The sequence below is a fragment of the Watersipora subatra genome, chromosome 9, assembly GCF_963576615.1.
Source record: "Watersipora subatra chromosome 9, tzWatSuba1.1, whole genome shotgun sequence".
Lineage (NCBI taxonomy): Eukaryota > Metazoa > Bryozoa > Gymnolaemata > Cheilostomatida > Watersiporidae > Watersipora > Watersipora subatra.
This window is the reverse complement of record NC_088716.1, coordinates 18,061,715-18,084,430: the sequence shown is the minus strand read 5'-3', so window position 1 is coordinate 18,084,430 and position 22,716 is coordinate 18,061,715. Positions and strand designations below refer to the sequence as shown.

At 36.7% G+C, this 22,716-nt stretch overlaps 1 protein-coding gene across 2 annotated transcripts in view; it reads left to right on the top strand.

Moving 5' to 3' along the window:
- The first annotated feature begins 862 nt into the window (after positions 1-862).
- Positions 863-22,716, top strand: part of LOC137405447 (afadin-like) — a 52,250-nt gene continuing 30,396 nt past the window's right edge. For both annotated transcript variants that reach the window (XM_068091713.1, XM_068091712.1), the window contains exons 1-4: positions 863-1,061; positions 10,860-11,052; positions 20,784-20,905; positions 21,204-21,308. In XM_068091713.1, coding sequence (XP_067947814.1) covers positions 960-1,061; positions 10,860-11,052; positions 20,784-20,905; positions 21,204-21,308 — 522 coding nt within the window. In that variant the 5' untranslated portion in view covers positions 863-959. The remainder of the gene's footprint in view (positions 1,062-10,859; positions 11,053-20,783; positions 20,906-21,203; positions 21,309-22,716) is intronic.

The window sequence follows — 22,716 nt, the reverse complement described above, 5'->3', positions numbered from 1 at the left end:
AAAAAGTTGCGCGAGAAAGTTTGCCACTACTAGCAAATACATCAATTATCTGACTCGGAGACTGGTGGGATTAAAATCTACCTGCATCATGCTTTTTCTTGATTGATTAGAAAACCTATTAGTATTTCTAGCTTTACAACAATTTCATTTATTCTTTTAGAAAACTGCCTTCAAAGAGGTGGCTAAAGACTAGTCAGATGTATAGTCGCTTGGGCAAAACTGAGTTAAAAAGCAATACTTGTCGGTACGTGTCAGAACTGTTCAGGTAGCTTGGAGCATGGTACTTGTACTACCGTATGTTTTTATGAACGACTAAATTAGACATTATTTTTGCACCATGTGTAATACATACAAAAAATATTGATACTCGCCAGATTGACGTTACGACAGCTATACCAATAATATTTTTGTTTAACTGAAATACTCTATTTACATTTTTATTAAACTCATTTGCAAAACTAAACTAGGTAAAATGGGGGTAAAATTTATAACTAAAAGTTATATTACTATTACTAAACTAATTAAAAGTTATAGTTGTTCCATAAAAAATATCTTTTATTCAAGGTATTAACTACATTGTTTTAGAATAATGCTAGCAAAAGCAAAATTAATCGGACAGATTTCGTTTTCGAAATTCCCTCTCAATACGTCACAACTTGACAAACGCACGTTTTCGGAACAAAGAGATTTGATGGGATGATAATCGTAATCATAATGAATAGTAACTGTTTCGAACCCAGGCTATACGACTAGCTCACAACTGTCAACCTTCAGCTAACCAGGTCGTCACGCAAGCGCGAACACCGGCTTCCTCTAATCAAACTATGCGTAGCCTTCTCGACTCCACATAATATAGACTTGCTTCGACTAGTTGCTGTTTATAAGTTAGTTCGCGTTTGCGTATTATTCGTATTAACAAGCTGTTGCAGATTTGATATAATAATGGTCTAATAAACAACATGGACATATCATTAGTTCAACGTCGCGAGCTACTGATTGATCTTGTGGAAGAATGGAACGCGAATCGGTTAGATCTGTTTGAGATCAGCCACCCAGATGAAGTATGTCAATTTGCATCATTCTATGCTTGTAGAAAGTTTCCGCTGTTAGAAAAGTTGTTCATCAGTAAATCTTATAAAACTAGTAGTTTTTGACCAAATTGTTGCTGTCAAGCCTGAGCTACTTGAACAACCAAAATAATGAACTTTGTATATTCTAGGAAAGATTGGATCATTGCTTTGAATGATATATCTCATTAGGAAGATAGATATTTGTGTAATATATTGTCTTAATAAGGCAAACAATTCGTAGTAAGCAGTAACCTACTAAAGTGAACATGTGTTATCCTTTCTGGCATCTCTGTAGTTCAATGTTTAACAGCTCCAGGCGATACTCCAAGCTGGGTAATTTAGAAGGCTATTTATACTCTAAAATTAACCTTTTGTGTCTCAGAATTTATCTTTTAAGCTGAATGTACAGAAGCTAGCAACATGCGTTTGTGTTACATAACAAGGCAATGAATTTAACGATCTCACAGCTGCCTACATTTCCTTTCAAAGAGGTGTGACAAGATTTTAACTACTGCATCGGTAATAACTTCGTTATTTTTGGGTTTGTACCGAAACTAGTTAGATATTTGTCTCCCTTGATCTGCCCTCTGTGCAAATTGATGTCGAAATACGGATGACTACACATTTTATTTGCTGACTTCACGATTATACATCATTGGCATATATAGTGACAAGTTGGCATATATAGTAACAAGTTGACATATATAGCAAAAATTTGACTCATATAGTAACAAGTTGACTCATATAGTAACAAGTTGACTCATATAGTAATAAGTTGACTCATATAGTAATAAGTTGACTTATATAGTAACAAGTTGACATATATAGTGACAAGTCTACATTTATAGTGACATTTAGACATATACTGTGACAAGTTGACATATATAGCGACAACTTGTCATTTTTAGTGACAAATTGACATATATAGCCACATGTTGGCATATATAGTGACAAATTGACATATATATATATATAGCAACAAATTGATATATAGCCACATGTTGGCATATATAGCAACAAGGTGTAACAATAAACTATTTTTGGTACTTCTTGAATTAGTAGATTTTGCAAAGAACTGTTTCTGTAATATTTAAATAAGCTCAACGGAAGTAGAATAACCTTCGCAGATTTTTGAGCTGTTGCAGTAAAAATTGTTGCTCATATTGATAAAGAGTGGGAGGCAATAGACTTGAATCCTTCAGAACCACCTATCTAGAGATTAGGGTAGAATGACAACGCATCCGTAACTATAAGAGGTGCTAAGTTTTAACTTATATAAAACTGCGCAACAGAAACCAGAGTCCAGTCAGCCTGTTTAGTTAGTCGACTAGGTTGCCTGTAGCCACTACCAATTCTCATGACCAGATTTCAAGTTTGTCATAGACATGCGTTATCACTTGTGCTCGATTATAAACTTTCTCTTGCGAAAATAACTCTTAATTAAAGTGAAGTTGTCTTCTCAGTAGCGGTTGCATCTGCTGTCATACCTCCGACGTATGTAAGATTACATATATGCATGTGGATGGATTTATAATTAAACTTTTTTATACAAAAAATTGTTATCTTAAACCTTCACCGTGACTTGTTCGTAATCATTACAGCTGATCAATCTCACATGATTTAAACCAACGAGTAACATTATTCAGCTTAAATTAATGTCACATTCCTCTGCGTAAATTAATCATTTTGTTCGATGCTCTCTCCGCAATTGATTCACCAATGGATGTCATGTTATCAACAGGAAAATCAACAACAAATTTGTCTGACAAGAATTCCTCTAAAGGCTAGTTCACACTATATCGCCATATCTTGACATTGATGACACAATACTTCAGTGATTGTTGATGATAACATTGTTCACACTATCACAAACACATTTGCATCAGCAAATACTCCGTAATGTAGTGTTTTTATTTTTAAATTGTCGCAAAGAAACCTCGTTGTTCACGTGTGCTTGAATCAAATACTAGTCCCGCAGCAACTATCATAAACGGAAATTAATAAATCATGCCGACCGTGATTTACCATCACCGAAATAGTTCACGTTGAAAAGGTGGTCGGCGAAGTACCGGGAAAGTTTGACAGCTGCAAACTGTCCCCGTGTATCCGCGTTGCTTCGTTGATGCCATCGGTTCATGGTTCACATAATGAACGCTGAGAGGAAGACGTGTGAACCAACTTCAATTGTAGTCCGAGTTTGCTTAGCCTTCTCTCTTGATGGTCAGTTACTTGTGTTAGTCTGACCTGTGACTAGCTTGATGTTTCCATGACATGGTTAATCTTTAAGTTGTCATCATCCGTAAGAGGTAAATTGCAAAAAAACTGCAAGCCAAGCGAGTTTTGGTACCTGGAAATTTTTATCAAATGTTTCGTATGTGCGAATGATAGAAACAGCAATCGCTAATGATGCGCAAAAAAACTGCCGCTCGTGCTATTCTGTTTTAAATATTTGCATACTTAGTCATAGACCAAATATAAATTAAATTTAATTGTTCTTATCTGAAAATCGTGCTGCTAAGCGAGACAAAAGTGCATCGCTGTGACCTCTATGACCTCTGGTCTAGAATTCCTTATCTTTTTAAACAAGGGCCCCCCACCCCCCCCACGTTAATCCAGAACATGTGAATGTCCATTAAAACATTTATCACATGGTAACTTAATGTGCACACAATTCCAAATCCGCATTATTCTCACAATTGAAACAGTCTAGAATGCTCACAGTCTAATGAGGACCATACGCAACTCTTTAATCAGACTTTCAATATGGTATCATCTAATTTACTAATTAATCTTCACCTAATAGCGTACATAATGTAGCTAATAGTCCTTTGCCAGAGAAATGTGTTGGTTGCCTATCCTAAAGGTCTAATTATCTCAAGAGTTCTCACTAACTACTGACTAGATTTCACTTTTCTGAAGCTTCCCATTCTTTCGGCCTTGAAATATTTTCCATCCCACCTGTTCTTGGTGTCACTCAATAACATTGAGCTGCAGGGAAAGGGATATTGTCCCAGACCGTTCCAAGCGAGTTTGAACCAAACAAGAATTTGAAACTTAGCACCCATTTGGCCATAGTTACGACAGCATATCTGATAGAAACATTGATCATCGCAATGACATGGTGCCTGTCGTAAGTCCATGTTTTCTGCATCTCACAATTGGCGTATGGCCGTTAAAAAAACTTGAGTCATCTTAACCCCGCTGCTCATCATCTGTAATGTTCAATGTTTTTTTGGGATATCTCTTCCTAGTTTTGTAGCTAGTCAAAAATAATCTTTCTATTTGTGCCTGTAAAGCATATGCGAATCCCTACCGTACAACAACACAGTGAGTACAACCTCTTACAACAATCAAATTTGTTGCTTGTCGCAAAAAAAACCATTACTGCAAGCAGATTTATTAGGAGTGTGATGTAATAACTAGTAATAATAATAGTCACAAGCCTTTTACACTTATACACTTTACAAAACATAACAGGAGAATATCACACTGTCACAGCTGCTAGCATAATGATGCTTGCGGAGGGAGCTCACTAAGCCAGAGTATGAAAGACATGTTTTTTACGCATTCTATTTTTTTACTATTTTTAATTCATTTTCGGTACTTGGTAATCTTTTACTAAATTTTTGTTCAGCGAAGTACTGAAACCATGAACCATGAAATAGCAAGGCATTAGTGTGTACAGTTTAAATTGAACTGCACTTGGCCTCCACAGCATGCCATGGCAGGCAGCAAAATATACTAGCAACTGATGATCGACTGACCTGTTGATTGTAATGACATGCTGGTATAATTACAGTGGCTACATTTTTAGCTTTAAAATACTTTGCTGTTGATGGGCGTATGTTGCGGTTTCATAATTGCAAAACATTCCTGAAACAGGAATAACTAAGCGTGGAGGCTGATAAAAGGGCAAGTGTAGCAAATTGAGTCTAGTAGCTTAGCTAGTAAAAACGCCCATTCACCTCGATAAGCTAATGATTCAGGGACAGTGCTAATGAACGAGTCACTGTTTGCCATGTGTCATATGAGCGCATATCTGCAGTTGTTAGCATCTGCAGCCGTGGCTTAGTGATCTGAAACGCCCGACCTGATAGACCCGCTAACGACCTGATAGACCCGCTAACGGCAGCTCGGGCGTTTCAGATCCCTTTGGCATCAGATCATTGGGCGTTCAATTCCTCAAAAAGGCTTCTAATGGTGACAGGAAAGACATCTAATCTTAAATTGCTCTCTGCAACTGGGTGCTTGTCCAGGTTCTCATGCCACTGGGATCAGACATTTCCAACCAAGATCACAAAGCCATTGTTTGTGTAACACGAGGCTTTAAGACACGGGCAGTCTCTGCTTGCAGTAGACTAAGCATACAGCATACTCGATCATTTAGGGTACTCACACACATAGTACAGTGTCCCTGTCTTATGTTCTTTGCGTCTTACAATGTGGAACTCAAAGTTTTTCCGTCTCTTCATCTCCTTTTTCTCATCATATGCCATGAACAAATCTCTCTTGAAATTCAAATTTGAATGTCCGTGTGTGTCTGCACATGTTGGAGACACGAAAATTCCGATGTGCTAATCGCCAAAATCTCTCCCAAAGCGCCTGAAAGAGATACGATGCTTTCTCAGTTCAGCATTTTCCGTGTTCCGTAAAGCCTGGAGCTTGTGTGAGTGAAACGATATCAAATTTATTGCGCATTTTAGTGTTTAATAAAATATTTATTATATATACATGTAATTATGTAACTTTAATTCGTTAGCCACGAGTCCTAAGATTAATAAGGGTGTTAAAGGGAGAGGTAAGAAAGTTAGATAGTGTTTGCATTAGATAATTACTATGGGTTCCTATACCTTTCCATTCGACATTTTCACCTTACGATCCCAACACCAGAACGAATTTATGTCGTATGGCGGGTCCACCGTATCTGCAGTATACAAAATATTTCCAACTAGGTTGAGCCCATAGATATATAAACTTTATAGGTTTATGGTTGAGCCAGTACTCAGTATGCTGATGTGGGTTATTTTATTGTAGAACACTTCTGATGAAGTTAGTGTAAAAATAATTGGAGGACTTGTCATCTTTGGTCAGTGCTACTAGTCTCCTGTCATATGGTTTGATGCTAGTAACGTAACATAGATTACGATGTCATATTTCTTCACCGTATAACACTCCTTTCTGCTGTGCAGGGTTGATCCTTGATGACTGCAAGATGACACAATAAAGATGGCGTAGTTTAACAGCCTCACCTGTGTCTCAGCTGGCCGCTAGTCGTAAATCAATTAGTAGGAATATAAACATTCCATTGTATTCCGCTCTCCCATTACTAACCATCTATTCCAACAAGTAGCTACTGGTTATCTCTCACCGTCGACTTGAGCTTTAGCCTTCAAAATTTGATTAGAGGATGTTACATTCCAGAGGTGTTTATTCAACTGATGGTCATACCAGATCGTTTTATCTATCGGCTTGAATTCGTTATCAATCACTTAAATAGTTTGCAAGAATTTGGAACTCATCTGGTCTCTATACCGGCTTTCTGCTGCTTTACTCATTTAGCTGTGTGCTTGTGTGGGCAGTTCCAATTTACTTGGAAACAAGTTTTTTGCGCAGAAAACTCGATTCTTGGACGCATGTCCTTCTGATGAACAGAGGGGCTCTTCACATTCAGACTTGTAGCTAAGGTCACTGAGATATTTCTGTTCAATATTCGAGTAGCTACCACATAGACCTATTAGGCTATTAACTATACAGTATAGTTAATAGGTCTATGAGTTACCATTTGAAGGTTGTCTGAACATTATTCGTACCAGATAACCTTTTGCTTTCACTGGTCCTCCGCCACATTTTCACTAAGCTTCACATGGGAACCAGATTATGGAGCTTGTACTTAGTTCTTCTAATGATATGCCAGTTTTGACCACAATTCTCAGAATTCTGGGTGAAGAATCACAGTCTACAGATAGTACAACTACTATCTGGTACAGTGTCCTATTGATGGAATCTCAAAGTATATTATCAGAATGTCTAGTCAAATGCCATGATGGTTTATCCTTTATTACAATTTAATTGATAGATTAATGAGAAAGTGTTAATCATCATCGTTTTGAACATCATTAGTTCAAGCAGTACAGGGCTGAATCACTCCTAGTAAATGACTCATTGTTTATGTCTCTTCTGCTATGGGAATGGTTTGGTGCGTTATTATGATATTTTTGGACCATCGCCAAAAGTTTTTTAACTTTTTGGCAGAAGCTCAGGGAAAATATACCTTCATAATTATATCTAAATAATTATCGGGGATTGGTGGATATCAGTAGGCTATATGGCTGTATATATATATGTATATATATATATATATATATATACAGTCAAACATGGATAACTCGTCCACGGATAGCTCGAACACATGGTTAATTCGAACATTTCCTTTGGTCCGTTCCCACGTAATGATAAATTGCTATAGATAACTCGAACTCAACACTGTTAATTCGAACTGTTTTTTTGCCCAACGGCTACCGAAACGGTTGTTATCGCTTTAGAAAATCACTTTATTCAAAGCCATAGAGGTAAACTTCATCTTTTCGTAATTCATAAGCGTTGTTATTACCACCATCGGCAAAATATTTTTGTCAACGACTTTTCTAAAGGTTTGGTGAAATTTGATTTATACTGCTATACGATGAGTAGCACGGGCTAGCCGGGTCACGCGCGCAAGGATTTTCGCCACTCACATACAAAACAAAAATCGCATGTTGTTTTTGTTTTGTATGTGCGTGGCGAAAATCTTTGAGTGCGTGACCCGGCTAGCCCGTGATGAATAGTTTTCCGATGTTGATTCCGTGTTGAATCAACGTTGGAATGTTGAATGTTTAAAACGTCTTAAAAATTGTTGTAATTAAACTTTAACGTTTTCTGAGCTACAAAAAACTATTCATCGTTTGACCTAAACACAGAATACGTGTGTACATTCAATAAGTATCTATTAAAAACACGTGAGTGATATAGAATGTACGTAAAACCTCGTAAAACTTCTAATTGAACTGCCTCGGAGTGTTGCTCTTAATGAATCCCAGGTAAAGTAAGATAATCTTTGCATAAACTTCAAGAAAAAACGGCAAAATTGATCATGGGTAAAACCCCAAAAGAAAAAAATGTCTTTTCTTTTGAGCATTTCAACAACGATCAAGTTTTGCCAATGTCAATCTAAAAAACGTCCTGGCAATAACATCACCTCAAACAACAAACCAATCTCAAGTGATAGAAAAATCTCTATACTTTTTCATAAAAACGTTTTAAACTTTACATTAGAAGCATTTAATTTGAAACAAGCCATTTGTGCTTTTGATTTATATTATAGTTTGTATATGTACATGTATCTACTAATAAATAAGTAAATATATGGACTTGTGACAGTGCTCTGATAACTTGAACGCTCTGATAATTCGAACACTTTTGCTCGGTCCCTTGAAGTTCGAGTTATCCATGTTTGACTGTATATATATATATATATATATATATATATATTATAACTTTTTCCTGGTTGACTAATGAGTCATAGGAAAGTTGCTGTCTCTTCTCACATAATTTTTAAAGAAATATGAGATCAACCACTTTTGATTATTTTACCAGTTTTGAAGCAAATGCATTTGATGGCAGTTTTATTGTTACCGGTGTGTGGGTGGTTGAACAGTTGCCCGAAAAGTTGCATTTTTTGTTGGTTTCATCAACAACCCTTTTTTAATTAACCAATAATACCTTCCCTACACTGTGAGCTGGGTTTTGGAATGCGGAAATTTTTTTCTATCATCTTTCACATGGCAGTTGACTTACGGAGTTACTCCATAAACTTTGTTTACTCGGTTGGGTTAGTAAGTTCCTTTTTTTAGGTTGGTTTCACCTAGTAGCCCATGACAGTAGAGACTGTTGTGGTAGGATAGAAGTGTTATCAAGTTACCCGCAATCTTGCCTCTAGTCATTCAGAATTTTTTTGTGGTTTTTTGTATTTGAAAGACTTGTAGTGCTCTAAAGAGGCTGCTTAGTGGAAGCTATCTGTTTACGCATCACCTCTGTGCGAAGAAATAAAGTCAGGCCACCTTAAATTTTGTGCTGCAATGAAAAATTGAGTGTATTAACAGTTTAAGACAAAATATCCAACCGCGCCACCAATCCTGTTAGCTTGAACTAGACTTCTCTACACGGCTCTTCTTACAATAATAAATAGCCAACCAACATTCACACCTCTTCAGTACTGAAGATAGGACCCTTGACATTTTTAGATAAATGTTTTATCACAAGTTGTCACAACAATGGTTTTACAGAGTGCATGACTTGAAGGCATACGCTACGTTATTGTTATAGTCATTATGGCATACATGTACCAATTATAGTCCCTGTATATGCTTATAGAAGCAACCACCTATGTTACCAGTGTTGCCGCAGTTCACATCTATTTGTATTAACATTGTATTTTTGGAGAATACGATATGATTTAATTATTTTTCAGTTGAAATTGTGATGCAATAAATATTATACTATCCTTCGTTTTTTTGTGTGATGTCATTCTATCATTTTCTGCCATCTTTATGGACAACTTTTATTGTTAAAAACATGAAGCTTCTGCAATTAATTATTGCAAACAATGCTTTTGTTTGCAAATTTTTCATTGTAGTATCAAAACAACACTGAAAATACTATTAATCAAGAGAATGACGATCGTTTTCTACAGAGATAGCGGTTTTTTTGTGGACGAGCTCATGTGCAAACGGGGTGATGATGTAACAAAAAAAAACGATGGATATATTCTTCAAATAAATTGTCTAATAATGCCTAAATTTGCAATTATATTCATCCTACCAAACTTTTAATTACTCTAAATAGCAGTTTAACGGTTAGCTGTAATTTTTAAAACAGTTTTTTGTAAATAAAATACATATCTTCGTGTTTAGCTTTAATTGTAGTAGGCAATGATAATATTTATAAAGATAAAACCTGTAAAGCTATAGGTAACTTAACTTACATGTTTGCATGAAGGAGATGTTTCTGATTTTTTGGAGTGCCGTACTTTTCGGACTATTAGCCGCTACTTTTTTCTGATAATTTGAGCCATGTGGCTTATATAAGGATGCAGCTATTCTGTGGCTTTTTCTTTCACCGCTAGGGCGCATTAACCAGAATTTCTGGTTAGTGCGCCTCTAGCGGTGAAAGAAAATACGAAACAATGCCTATTAGTAGTGTTCCAGTAGGCACTAGGTTGAAAGTGTCAGTTAATACGAAACAGTGTCGTTAGGCACTGTTCTGTTTTAAACCGGAAAGTTGCTGTGTTAAAGAGCACCGTCCTGATTTCTGCGGCCTATACAAAGGTGCGGCCTATGTATTGTTTTATTATCGTTTTTGGAAAATAAAGCAGATGCGGCTTATATAAGGGTGCGGTTTATAGTCTGAAAAGTACGGTATGTCCCTCTAATGGACAGGCAGATTTATCATTCATCGGGCAAACTTGTCATCGAGTTAAGATTTTTCTCCTTTCAGTTTTGTGGCTAAGAATCGGCATTTGTAAAGTTCTAAATATTTTAAAATGAAGTATACAATCCAAGTATCTTCCATCGTGTAGTTTCATAATCGGTATGTAATTAGTTACATGCCATGCATTCATCTACATACAATCATGTAGTTTCAGAAGTTATGCAACTATGTAATCACTTGGAATCCTGAACCAGCAAGCAGACAAGAGGCTACAACTCTATTTTGCTGGTACTTGTTCACAACTGTCACATGTTTCTATTGCAGAATCTTGAATACCATGGGGTGATGAGATTCCTCTTCCAGGATTCTGGAGCAAAGTTGGCTACGAAATGCATTCGAGTCTCAAGCACCGCCAACACCCAGAATGTCATAGAGACACTCGTAGAGAAGTTCCGACCTGACATGAAGATGCTCACCACTCCAATATACCATCTCTATGAAGTCGATTCTAATGGAGGTCGGTCTAGATTTTGTGCATATCTATTGATTTTGCAAATGACAAGGGTGTACGGTGGCAAAAGTTTTTCATTTGTAGTCATTTTGTAATTTATGCATTTCTATCTTTTGTTAAATTGGGTTATAAAAGTATATCTTATCGAAGCAAAAAAATGGAAAATGTGGAATTTGTGGGAAAGGTGGTTTATGTTATAGTTGATTGCTCTTATGAAAATATTCAGTGTAATATACGATGGATCAAATGAATACTGTAAACTCTCATTTTTCATGGTTAATCAGGAGTAACAAAAAATGAAAATTGGTAAAATAAAACTAGTTTTTTTGTTGAGCCATAATTTTAAGACCAGAATACTTAAACTGCATTCTAACCTTATTGGATTTACTAGGTGAATGCCCGGTGTTGCACGGGTAATAGAATAATTACTTGATGAATTTGAGTAACTTACCTGGAAAGCTAGATCTCTAGTAATATCTTTACTAAAACAATGCCCGAGTTTTGGGCCAGCTTAACAATCTTTACGTGTGATTGTCAACAGTGCTAGTTATTAACCCCTAGCAAGCACTTTAGGCATGAGTATCTTAACCAGTGTGATGACTATTTGCCTAGTGAATACGTTGTATTCTATGTGGCTCGAAGGTTAAGTTTGGTGCCTCTAGATTTGAAGGTCCTAAGATCAAATCCAACGCCATGTGGATTTTTCCTTGCTAGATTTTTATCGCTAGGTTTTAATTGCAATAACTGGACACAGGGTTTAACAAAGAGACAAACAATGAGATTTATATGTATAGATGAATGTCTACTGTACATATATGTTGTATAATCTATTAGTACAATAGACATTCGCATAACGTAAACCTCCTTTCAGACAAAATCTACTTTTTCTCAAGTTTTTGCTTCGTATTACGTAAAGAATTCCATGTAACCTAAGGCGTCAAGTCGGTGCAAATTCTTAAATTCCATTTGAATAACGAGAGTCCTATAGTTAGCCTTGAAAATTTCGTTTTCTCTCTTATCACACTTCAGTGAGAAAACGACATAAAACGGTATCTATAGGGGTATATATATATTTATATATATATATACAGACGGTTCCCTACTTACGAACATTCGAGTTACGAACAACGGTACATACGAACAGGTCTGCGCGTAGGCACTACTCAGAAGCACCACCCAGCATCCACCTTTCTCTGCCCAGTTCATTGCAGTGCATAGGTGCGTGAACGTATCTCCAGTGCGCAAAGAACTTTTTTATTTTTACTGTACGTATTGTAAATGGATTTGCTGGCCTTTACTTGGCACGATCTAGACTAATAATTAAAGAGAAGAGAGTGCGTGTAGTTTCATTCAGCTTTTAATTAGCGAAGGAAATTTCACTAGCCGAGGAGCGTACGGCTATCTGCTCTGCTCAACTAAATGAGCGCACTCCTTTATATACGATAATATCAACCGTTCCGGCTAACGGTAAACGGTAAGAACACTGGCTAATAAGGTGAATAAATAGGACCGCTAGCGCGTTGGTATGACAACAATATAAGTGACGATAAGTGATAGTGTTATGACGGTATATCAGATATGACAATAGCATAACGAGTGAAACAACGATATAATAAACGGACAACACATACAAAAAATAAGACAACAACGATAAGTGATAGCATAACGATTAAAACAACAATATAATCAAAAGGACAAGACATACTATAAATAAGAAATGCAGTGTCATGGCCTGGCGTCCACCAAAGTATTATCTCCATTTTATTAAATATTTTTTTCAGTACAAACCAATACAGGTTACTTATACAAGCCTTAAACATACTTATATAAACCTTCAATATACTTATATAGGCCTTGAACATAAATTATAATACAAAATATAGCACTGAAGCAACTTACGAACAAATTCACCTTACGAACAATCGTTTGGAACGTAACTCGTTCGTAGGTTGGGAACCGTCTGTATATATCTTTTGTAAAATTGGGTCATAGAAGTACATTTATGTTTATCTATGCTAGCAATCTTGTTTCAACATGAGTGACAGAGCAGTCACAGCTGTCATAAGGAAATGTAAACACATCTTACTGTTTCGGTAGAAGTACTCAACTTCGGGTTTTTCGTAAAAATGGTTGAGGAAGTGATTGACAAACTTTCTGAAAATCTCAAAGGTCATTTTATTAGAGTAGCAATTTCTATTCAGAGCTGTTTCCAGAAGACATCTTCAGCCAGTTGATGGTATATCACAATAAAAGCTAGAACATTCACTGACTGATTCACATCGTACTATAGCACTGCACAACTTTGATAAGGCTAGTTTAGTTTGTCTGTTTACTATGAACAGCAACTTCAACAGATTACTTTGGAAAAAACAATTTTCAGAAACTTGGACGCAGAAAATAAAAACATTTGAAATCGTTTTGTTTGTATTCACGTGTTAGTCTTCATCGCAGATTGTTATTCAGACAGGCCAATGTTTATTAAATGTGTTCCATGTTTGCTCATAATTCACAGGTACTTTAAATTTGTATGTTAAATAAATCCATATTTGATGGTGCAGACAACTCCATTTCTGAATACAGTAATGCCTCTTATTATGGTTTATGTTGTTAGTAATTAACATTGAAACATAAATATCAGGAAGTGATGTCATCCCACTCTCTATATGCATTATATGCTTTCTATTGGTTGTTAGCCAGTTGATATAAAAAAAAACTTCAATTAAACCATTTGGTTAATCTTGTGAGGTTACGTGAGGATCACAGTCTAAACAAGCTCGCTCGCTCATATTTTGACGGCAAGGAAAATAGTGCAATAGGGTCGTATGACAAAACCATTCTCATAAATGACCTTGACCTGTGTAACCTTTAAACAACAAGCTAGCCCAGCATTATATCTAAAAGCTGTAATTAAAAAACTAAACTACATAAATATCTTTCATACTCTGGTCCAGTAAGATCTCTCCAAGAGCATCATTATGATATCAGTCATTGTGGTTCACTGTTTTCCTTATTACGTTTTGTGAAGTGCAACGTGCTTGTATCACCCTTCACGATATCTCTTAAATGACCTTGACCCTCAAAATCATCTAGTAAGTCTGAGAACAAAAGAAAAAGGCGTACTGTTATGTTAATAAAAATGACTTTATCCGAAATGATCTATTTGTTTCTATTTCGTGGATTTTCATTTATCGTGGGGAGTTGTGGCTTATCGCGAGCGCTCCTAACATGACAAGGGGAGGGATTTCTGTATATATCAAAATATACCTTGCGAATGATTGGCTAAAAACCTTTCCAAATTTCCACTCTGAATGTATGACACCTGATAAGGGGGTGAAATATAAACAATAGCTTTTCGCAGCCAATCACAGGCCGTTGTCCGAAAGCCAATCATATCGTTGAATAATGTTAGTCTCTGAGAACTTCTTCTTTGTTTTGTACGTCGACCGTTTGTTCGTAGCTCCTCTTTTCTTATAAAGCTGTTGGCCTCTTCCAATGAAGAGAAGAAGCATGCCGACATCTTTTCTCAATATCTCCCTAACAAAATTCCCGGGTATTTCATTACAAAACATGACAATTTCCGGTTTAACAATAGGCGGTCTAAGCATCATCTATGCTGTTCATCATCTATGCGGAAAGCTATTGTTTATAAATTTCACCCTGATAAGGCGCGTTTGTAATAATGAAAATAATAGACTGAACGACGACAGATTTGCTCACCTATTCAATTTTCTATAGATTGTTAAAAATGGAATTTAGGAAATTATTAACTTTTGAGAGATGTAGAAATGTGCAAAATTATCTGAAGGCAGATTGAAGATGGAGAATGAATGAAGGTTGATCATGAAGTCGTACATTCTCTTGTAGATACATTGTTTTTTTAAAATTATAACCCATCTCTCTCATCTCCAAACTATCTGAGGGCTAAGAGAAAACCATGGTTGTATTAACCATTATGCGGTTAAACGGAGGGAGTATGAACTCTACCTCACAGTGGCAAGAAGAGCTTTTTCAGTTAACAGTCAATCATAAGGTTTGACCACAGTGACATTGCGTGGTTTCTTAATTAGAATAGTGACTGAAAGAAAGGCATGTGTGCATAAGTCTACTATGTCAAGTGTACGTTAGTACTGTAGCAGTTACATTCTTCATCGGTGTTGTCTTACCTTACCATCTTGTAACATCATTGCGATAAATTAAAGCTGATTTTTTATACTAAGCTCCCATCATATGTACTAGTACACTGACAGTCAAGTGGGTGTAATAACTATAAGGGCATTTTCTACCGAGTGCCGGTTAGAATGTTGGTCCACCATGTTGAAAGTCGTGAGTTCGAATCCCATAGGATGCAATCTTTTTTCCCAACTTGCAACCGTGGCTTCGGACAGACACGACTCTTATTATAGTAAGGATGGGAAGCACTGTTGATTGAGAAATAAAAGGATGGTCATCGATGTACTAAATAGAACTAGTCGAAGTCTGTCTCACCATTGGCTCTACGAACTTTAGCATAACTTTGAATGGATATTTGTCTTGACATTCAAAGTAATTGTCTACATTTTTCAAACATTGATTTGTTAAGTTGGCACAAGTAAAGGAGCTAGTGACCATTACAAATTAAAAACAAAACAATAATAAAAAATGTATAAATAAAGTTAATGTAAACTGTGCTATGTATTTCTATCACTCGCTCTACCGCTGAACCCAAGAATTGCTTAGTCTGTGCTTCTAAGATAGTAACAAAAGCCTCGCCGGATTATTGCCTAATGTAAGTTTTACATATCCATCATTTTTTTTTCGTCATCAAGCCGTTCATGCACTTCAAGCCACATGCGCTCGTTCATGAAAAAGCCGCCATATTTGTAGAAAATGATCGTTTTTCTTTTATTTACTAGTACTTTTTGGTGTTGTTTTGATAATATAAAAAAATTGCAAACAAAAGCATTGTTTTCAAACATTTATTGCAAACGCGTCGTGTTTTTAACAATAAAATTGGCTATAAAGATAGCCGACAACGATAAAATGACATCACGAAAAAGCGAAAGATACTGAGAATTTTTAGTTAGTTCTTTGCATTGTTTCATATAATGTATTTGTTACTGCTATATGCAGTTACTTAACGTACTCCATAGCAAATCACACGTAATACAATGTATTCTAGCAAGCTCTGTTCAACATTCCAATGTTTTAACATACGAATGTTTTAACATACGAAGCAAATAAGTAAAGTTTAACTAGCGTGGAATGTGTAGCTGCTGTCGTCATGGCTCTAGGCTTGCTGTAAACAGGTTCATGTTAACAATTTTATCAAGCAATCTTCAAACAATTCTCAATGTAGACCAGCCCTTTCGAACGTTTTAGTCGACTCATTGCAATGAAGCTCATTTGAATTGCTAGCTCGGGTATCGTTGTAGTACATTTGATGACAAATTCTTTCGGCTGTTATGCAGCGTATCGCCATGTTTCCTGACATTTCCATGAAAAGGAAAAAAAACAAAGTTGTTCTACCATCACCTCTGCGTTATCCAATGACCTCTTTTCTAAAGGAGAATTATTATTGGTGACTTGGGAACACTCAGTTCCTCTGTGATTCAGTCACATGTAATTAGCAAGTCACCTAGCCACTTAGATGATAAATGCTCATTCATTCAGCTCATGTAAAGATATTAGGGCATTCCAAGTCATCGATCCTTGGCACAGATTAGAATTTGTGCGTCTTCCTTTTGTACGAGCAGCTGTTAAACCTTTTGTGATTTTAGTCGCTAGCATTGGTAGTCGTCTGCTCTATTTTGACGTGTTGTCTTCTAAAGTTGAGCTTGCGGGTTTCACTCGTCTGAGATTGCTTTCTGGATTCCTTATGCATACTGTTATGGGTTGCGAAATGACAAGGAAATAGGATAGTGATAGAAATTCATTTAGTTCACTGCGAAACCTGGAATTAATCTCTCTCAATGATATACGACCAGCGTAGAATTGCACGATTGAAGACATGTTCAATAAAACGTTCTTTGGTTTCTCTGAACACGTTATCGTACTCTCAAAACATTCATAAGGGTTTTTGACTATGGGTTTTAATGATGTATGATATGGGCTCAGATATGCCTTGCCGTGATGACAGAGACATTGATTGTGTAGCAATACTCTTACAAACGCATGCTCTGCCTGCTGCAGGTATTATACTCGGTCTTCGAGAGATTGTTCACAACATAGGGATACCAACAGCTCAAAAAAGTCATGAAATTTATGTCTGTAAACAAACAATGGCGATCTAAGACTCACATGGCCTTTGCTTTATCATAGTGACTGAAGACAAATGCTGCTAATGCCAAGACTCGTGGTTACATGGAAAAGAAATTGTGACCATGAGATTTCACTAATGAAAACAACGGCTATTAAACATTGAATTTTACCAATGTTTGGAAATGCTTATTTTCACAGTGAAATGGCTGCTGTAGTAATCAGACTAGATGTTAACTGGAACATCAATACATATACTTGCTAGTCAGCGCTGTCCAACAATCTCTCACATTCAGATAATCTTGGATGTTTGTGTTAGATAAAGGCTGTTTCACACTATATCGCCGTATGTTGGAGTTGTCCTTTCCACGCTCGTCATCAACTACTTGAATCGATGCAGCGACGAAGGAACGCGGATACGTCGGAAAAATTTTGCAGCTGTCAAACTTTCTCAAAGGTTCACCGAGCAGTCGGTACAAGTGCACCATTTCGGCGATGATGATTCGCTGTCGCGGATAGCTCCATCTATATATTTTCATTTGCGCTAGCCGCTGCGGGACTTGTATTTGATTCAAACGTTTGGGAAGAAAGAAGTTCCTTCGGGAAAAATTTAAAAAACGTGAAAACTGAAGTAAAGAATGGAGAATGTTTAAAATAATGTGAACATTGTTATCACCGAAGTATTTTGGAATCAACACTGAGATATGACGATATAGTGTGAACCAGCCTAATGACAAAAAGCATAATCAAGACATGTTATTTGGTGGAAAATGTTTATCAAACAGCACTTAGTATTGTATGCATATATTCCATGCTCCTGTGTGCATATGCATTTTGTGTAATTTTACATAGTAGGAGTATTATAGCGTCAGACCTCTGCTGTAGTGACTAGCAGATAAACCTGTTTCCCAAAAACCTACCCAGTTTATGGAGCCTTTTTCAACTGGTAAAGAAAATAGCCTAAAAATAGCAAACCGTTTTCTCCTTCCTTTTAACAACTCCTAGAACTTATACTCTTCCTAAACTATGAAAAAGTACATGACCGGTTCTGTCAGAACCTATTTTTCTATGAATTGATCAGCTCGAATATGTGGTGAACATGTCAACATTGCCATGATGGCATGTATGATATTGACAGATAGATTGAACACTGAGAATCGTTTGTGGTTATTTGGAAACCATGACAACCATGCTGGATTTTGTAAACACCCTGGCATTTCCATAACATGATTCCGGCATTTCCATAACATAATTCCGGGCTCAAGAGTTTCTTCTACAGTACTCTCTATTGAACAGCTAGGGAAGCTTGCAGAGCATTAGGCTGTGATATTTTGACCATAAAATATCCTAATTAAATAATAAAAAATAATTAAAAATAAAGCAATTGCCAATTATGATATGATATTGCCGATTATAGTACGCTAATTGCTGTAAGCAAGAAAACACTAATAAAATGTAATTGAAATACTGTGAAATAGGAACCATGTTTATGTCTCATCACAGAGGCAGTAGTTACTACTTTGTTGTCAAAGACTAACAAGGCTAGTTTAGATCCGATAAGTTGCGTTGTGGTTGTTGCAAAAAGTGGCGCATTTTGTTGGTGGTGTTGCTACAGGGCTCTCCGTTCTTTGACTGTTTTCTCATGAGGCAACATTGAGGTCAATGACAGAATAATCGTTTGTGTATGATTCAATGTGGTGATCAAATACTAACTCTTAGATGAGGCTAAAACGCGATACAAACATTAGTTTAGAATGATTGTGGTCAATTCACGTAATCAGTTCTGCTGTGGAATGCACTGTTTTGACCTCATTGCCTACCGCAAGATTAAATTCGCTCACTCGCCGCAGCTGGCACTGGAATGGCTCTGTTTGGTCTCTATTTAGAATGGATTTTTGTCAGAGTGTCATGACACTTTCTTGGAGACACTGGCATTTTATGAGATAGCGTTACTTTGACAGATCGGTCATATGATGACGCCTGTCAACCATGTAAAGTAATGAAATGCTGGTCAGTGTAGAGTTGACCTTCATTGATTTACGAGTTTGGTCTAGTCCGAGTTTGGTCTAGTCCGTGAGAATACCCAGTGTTACAATCTTTACTATAATAAGAGTCGTGTCTGTCCGAAGTCATGGTTGGAGCTTGGGGAAAATAATGCGTCATCAGGGATTTGAACTCACATCATTCAGCTTGGTGGGTTGACCCTCTAACACCTGCGCCGATCAACCACTCTGAAGAATTTCAAAATTATTGTGCAAATAGTTATTTTCTGCAGAAAAGATTCCATTGTATAGAGTTCACACTCACAACTTCCCACTTGGAAGCCCGGCACTCAGAATAATTTTACACATACTTATTATCTGTACTTTATCAGCACGCCTGACGATCTGTCACAACACAAGAGACTGCCAGAGTACCAGTATTTACTATAATAAGAGCTGAGTATGTCTGTCCGCAGTCATGGTTGGAGGTGGTGATAAAAGGTTGAGTCATAGATAGAGCAGTCCGCAAGTTTGTGTCATTTGCAAAAACCTGCAAGTCGGCGAGTTTTATTACATTCTTTTGCAAGAATTTTGCGAAGAATGCGCAATAAAATGTTGTGCAAGCTATTCCATTTTAAACATTTTTCACACTCAAATTGTTCAGGAGTGCGCCGCTATGACCTTTGATGTAAAATTCCTTATCTCTTTAACAAAGCACTCGCGTTAATTTGCAACACGCGAATGTCCATTGACACACTTATCACATGGTAACTCAATGTGTGCACAACTCCAAATCAGCATAATGCCTAATATGCACTATGAAAACATGCTGGATCAGAAGGAACTGCACTTCCGTTATGTCAGTTCTTTGCTGATTTGTACCTGTAGCTCTCATCTAGTAGACAGCCTATTATGTCATGTGAATATAATTGTCAAGAGTACTTGAGATTTTTACAAGCTGGCCTAGAGGTCTTTATGGGCAGGTTGTATATGTAAAAGCAGGAATCATGTAACAGGGTGTGCTGGCTACTTTGTGGCCTCCCTGATAAGATATCCATAAAATCTAGTCTTATTTATGTAGCAGATGTCAGCAATTCATCGTCTGCCAGGTCATTCACATAATTTTATCATGTGAGGCACTAGCGATAGAGTGTTATTCGGAGTTGCACTCTCACAGCTGTTAATATTCATTGGAGGCTTCAATTATGTTAGACTCGCATGTCAATGAAGAAAGCGATGGATATATTATGATACTGTCTGTTGAAGAAAAGTACGGGAATTGTGTTAATCATCGTTAATATTGTTAATCTTTATTGTTATGTGAGATACCTGTTTATTCTCATCCCGACTGTGATCTGATTGGTCTGTAGAAGATGAATGCCATCTCATGGAAGTGGTGATGTTTTTTCAATCCTTCATTTTAAAAGCCATTTCTGATTGCTCTGGGCAGTATTCGGGTCTTTATCGGAGCTCTGAGCCAGCAATAAAGTTTTGCTCATTTGCGGTTGTCTCCCTTTACAGCTGAGCGAAGACTTGAGCTATCAGAGTACCCTTTAGAGGTTCAGCTCAACTGGACCAAGGATGAGAAGGAGGGCAAGTTTGTCCTAAGAAATGCTGCTCACAAACCCATCAATGTACAGAAGGTAAGTTTGGAAACTATAAAAACAGTTGTACCGAGACCTTTTCTCTGACAAGTCTTTAAACCACCTCACTCAACAGTTGTTTTGTTATCTGTACCAGCAAGTACCTGTAATGTATGCCGTTTGCAAAAAATTTTATTTGAGTTTTGTAACTTGAATGTTTTCTGCTCCAAGAGTTACTTAATGACTGAGTGCGAATTGGAATGTTTGTAAATGGAGGTAAAAGGTGTGAACGAAGAGGGAGATGTGGTTTCTGTAGAACAGTTTCAAAAGGAGGTTGAACGAAAAGTTGTTTTTGTAGGCGGATAAGAATGAGAGCAGTTTTAAAAGAAAGTTGAGCAAAAGGGAAAAAAAGGAACAAAAGAAAAGGCAGGAAAGAAGTGGTGATGATGACAAAGAAAATGCCGTAAGTCCACAGATCTTTCTATTAATTAGGGACTTTTGTACTATTAAGGAGTTGTCTCCTTTTTAAACTTGACTTCAGACCGCAATTGGTTGCATTGATTGCCTTTTACAATTATGCATATTTCCCAAAACCAAAAGCTAAGAATCTGACTATAACAGTACTCCTCGTATTAGTTTGTACATTTGCAAACCTCTCCTTAGCTTGCAAACCTAACCTTGGTGTCACCAGATCACTAAGATGAACCAGGCCTATCTGTTGTTTGAATATAACTAAATTTATTTACATATGGTATCTCAGCATAATATTGAGTAACCTGTTTGAATAACTTCAGAAATTTATTTTCAGAAGCTATTCAATCAGGTAACAACATATAACTTTGGATTATTTCTTACTGCGGAGGACTGCTTGCTTATGAACAAAATCTAACCCTCTGGACAATTCTTGAATGAACACGTGTATTCCACACCAATTACGCAATCATGAGAAATGCATGAGGCACGCTGTGGTCATGTCCAGAGTATATTCAAATAAACTATGTGGTAGTCACAGCAAACCATGCTATATATTCACAAAAAACACAAAGTGCTAGCCACATAATAAAATTGTTAGAAACAAAAGCAAATATGGATAATAAAACAAAATATGCATGTATGGCTGAGCCCAGATTTTGGTTCGGGCACTTGTTTCTCATTGCCAACAAGCATTGTTATAAATGAGTCAAGGGATCAGCCACTTACGACAGCCTCTACAAAACGTTATTGATATACATGACTCGGTTTATGCACAAGGTATTGGGGTTAAATATCTTTCAAAGGAAGCATTCTATTTTTATGGTTTTATTGTCAGGGTACCATTTAAAATTAATAGACCTGAATGCATGAGTAAACTAAGGGTGTTCGCGGGATTCCGTATACATAAGGACTGAGTGGGTGGGAGACACGTGAGGTGTTTGAATTCCACAATTGCATACCTTTAAAGATTTTAGAAAAATGATGGTAGTTTTTTTCTCGTTTGAAATAAACACTGATGCTCGTAACAGAGTTGAATAGTGTACATCAACAGTGGATAAGTGTATGCATCGTTAAAAGCCATAGCCTTAGATAGGTCTGAATAATGTTACAATATGAAGGGTTTTAGGCTACAGTAACTCAATGCCGGTCTTGTAATAAATACGGTTAGTTGGTTAGTTAATGTTTGTAGGATATGATAACTGAACACCTGACTTGTAAAAAATGCATTTGATAGAAGTTAAAAATGTTTTATTTAATTCGTTTTCGGGTTATCCATAAGGTAATTACTGTGTTAGTGATGTATCACTTTCAGTAATATGGGGAAGATAACTCCAATATTGTGAAAATGGGCTGAAGTAATGCTAATTGCATGATAGATATATTTTTTGATATCTGGT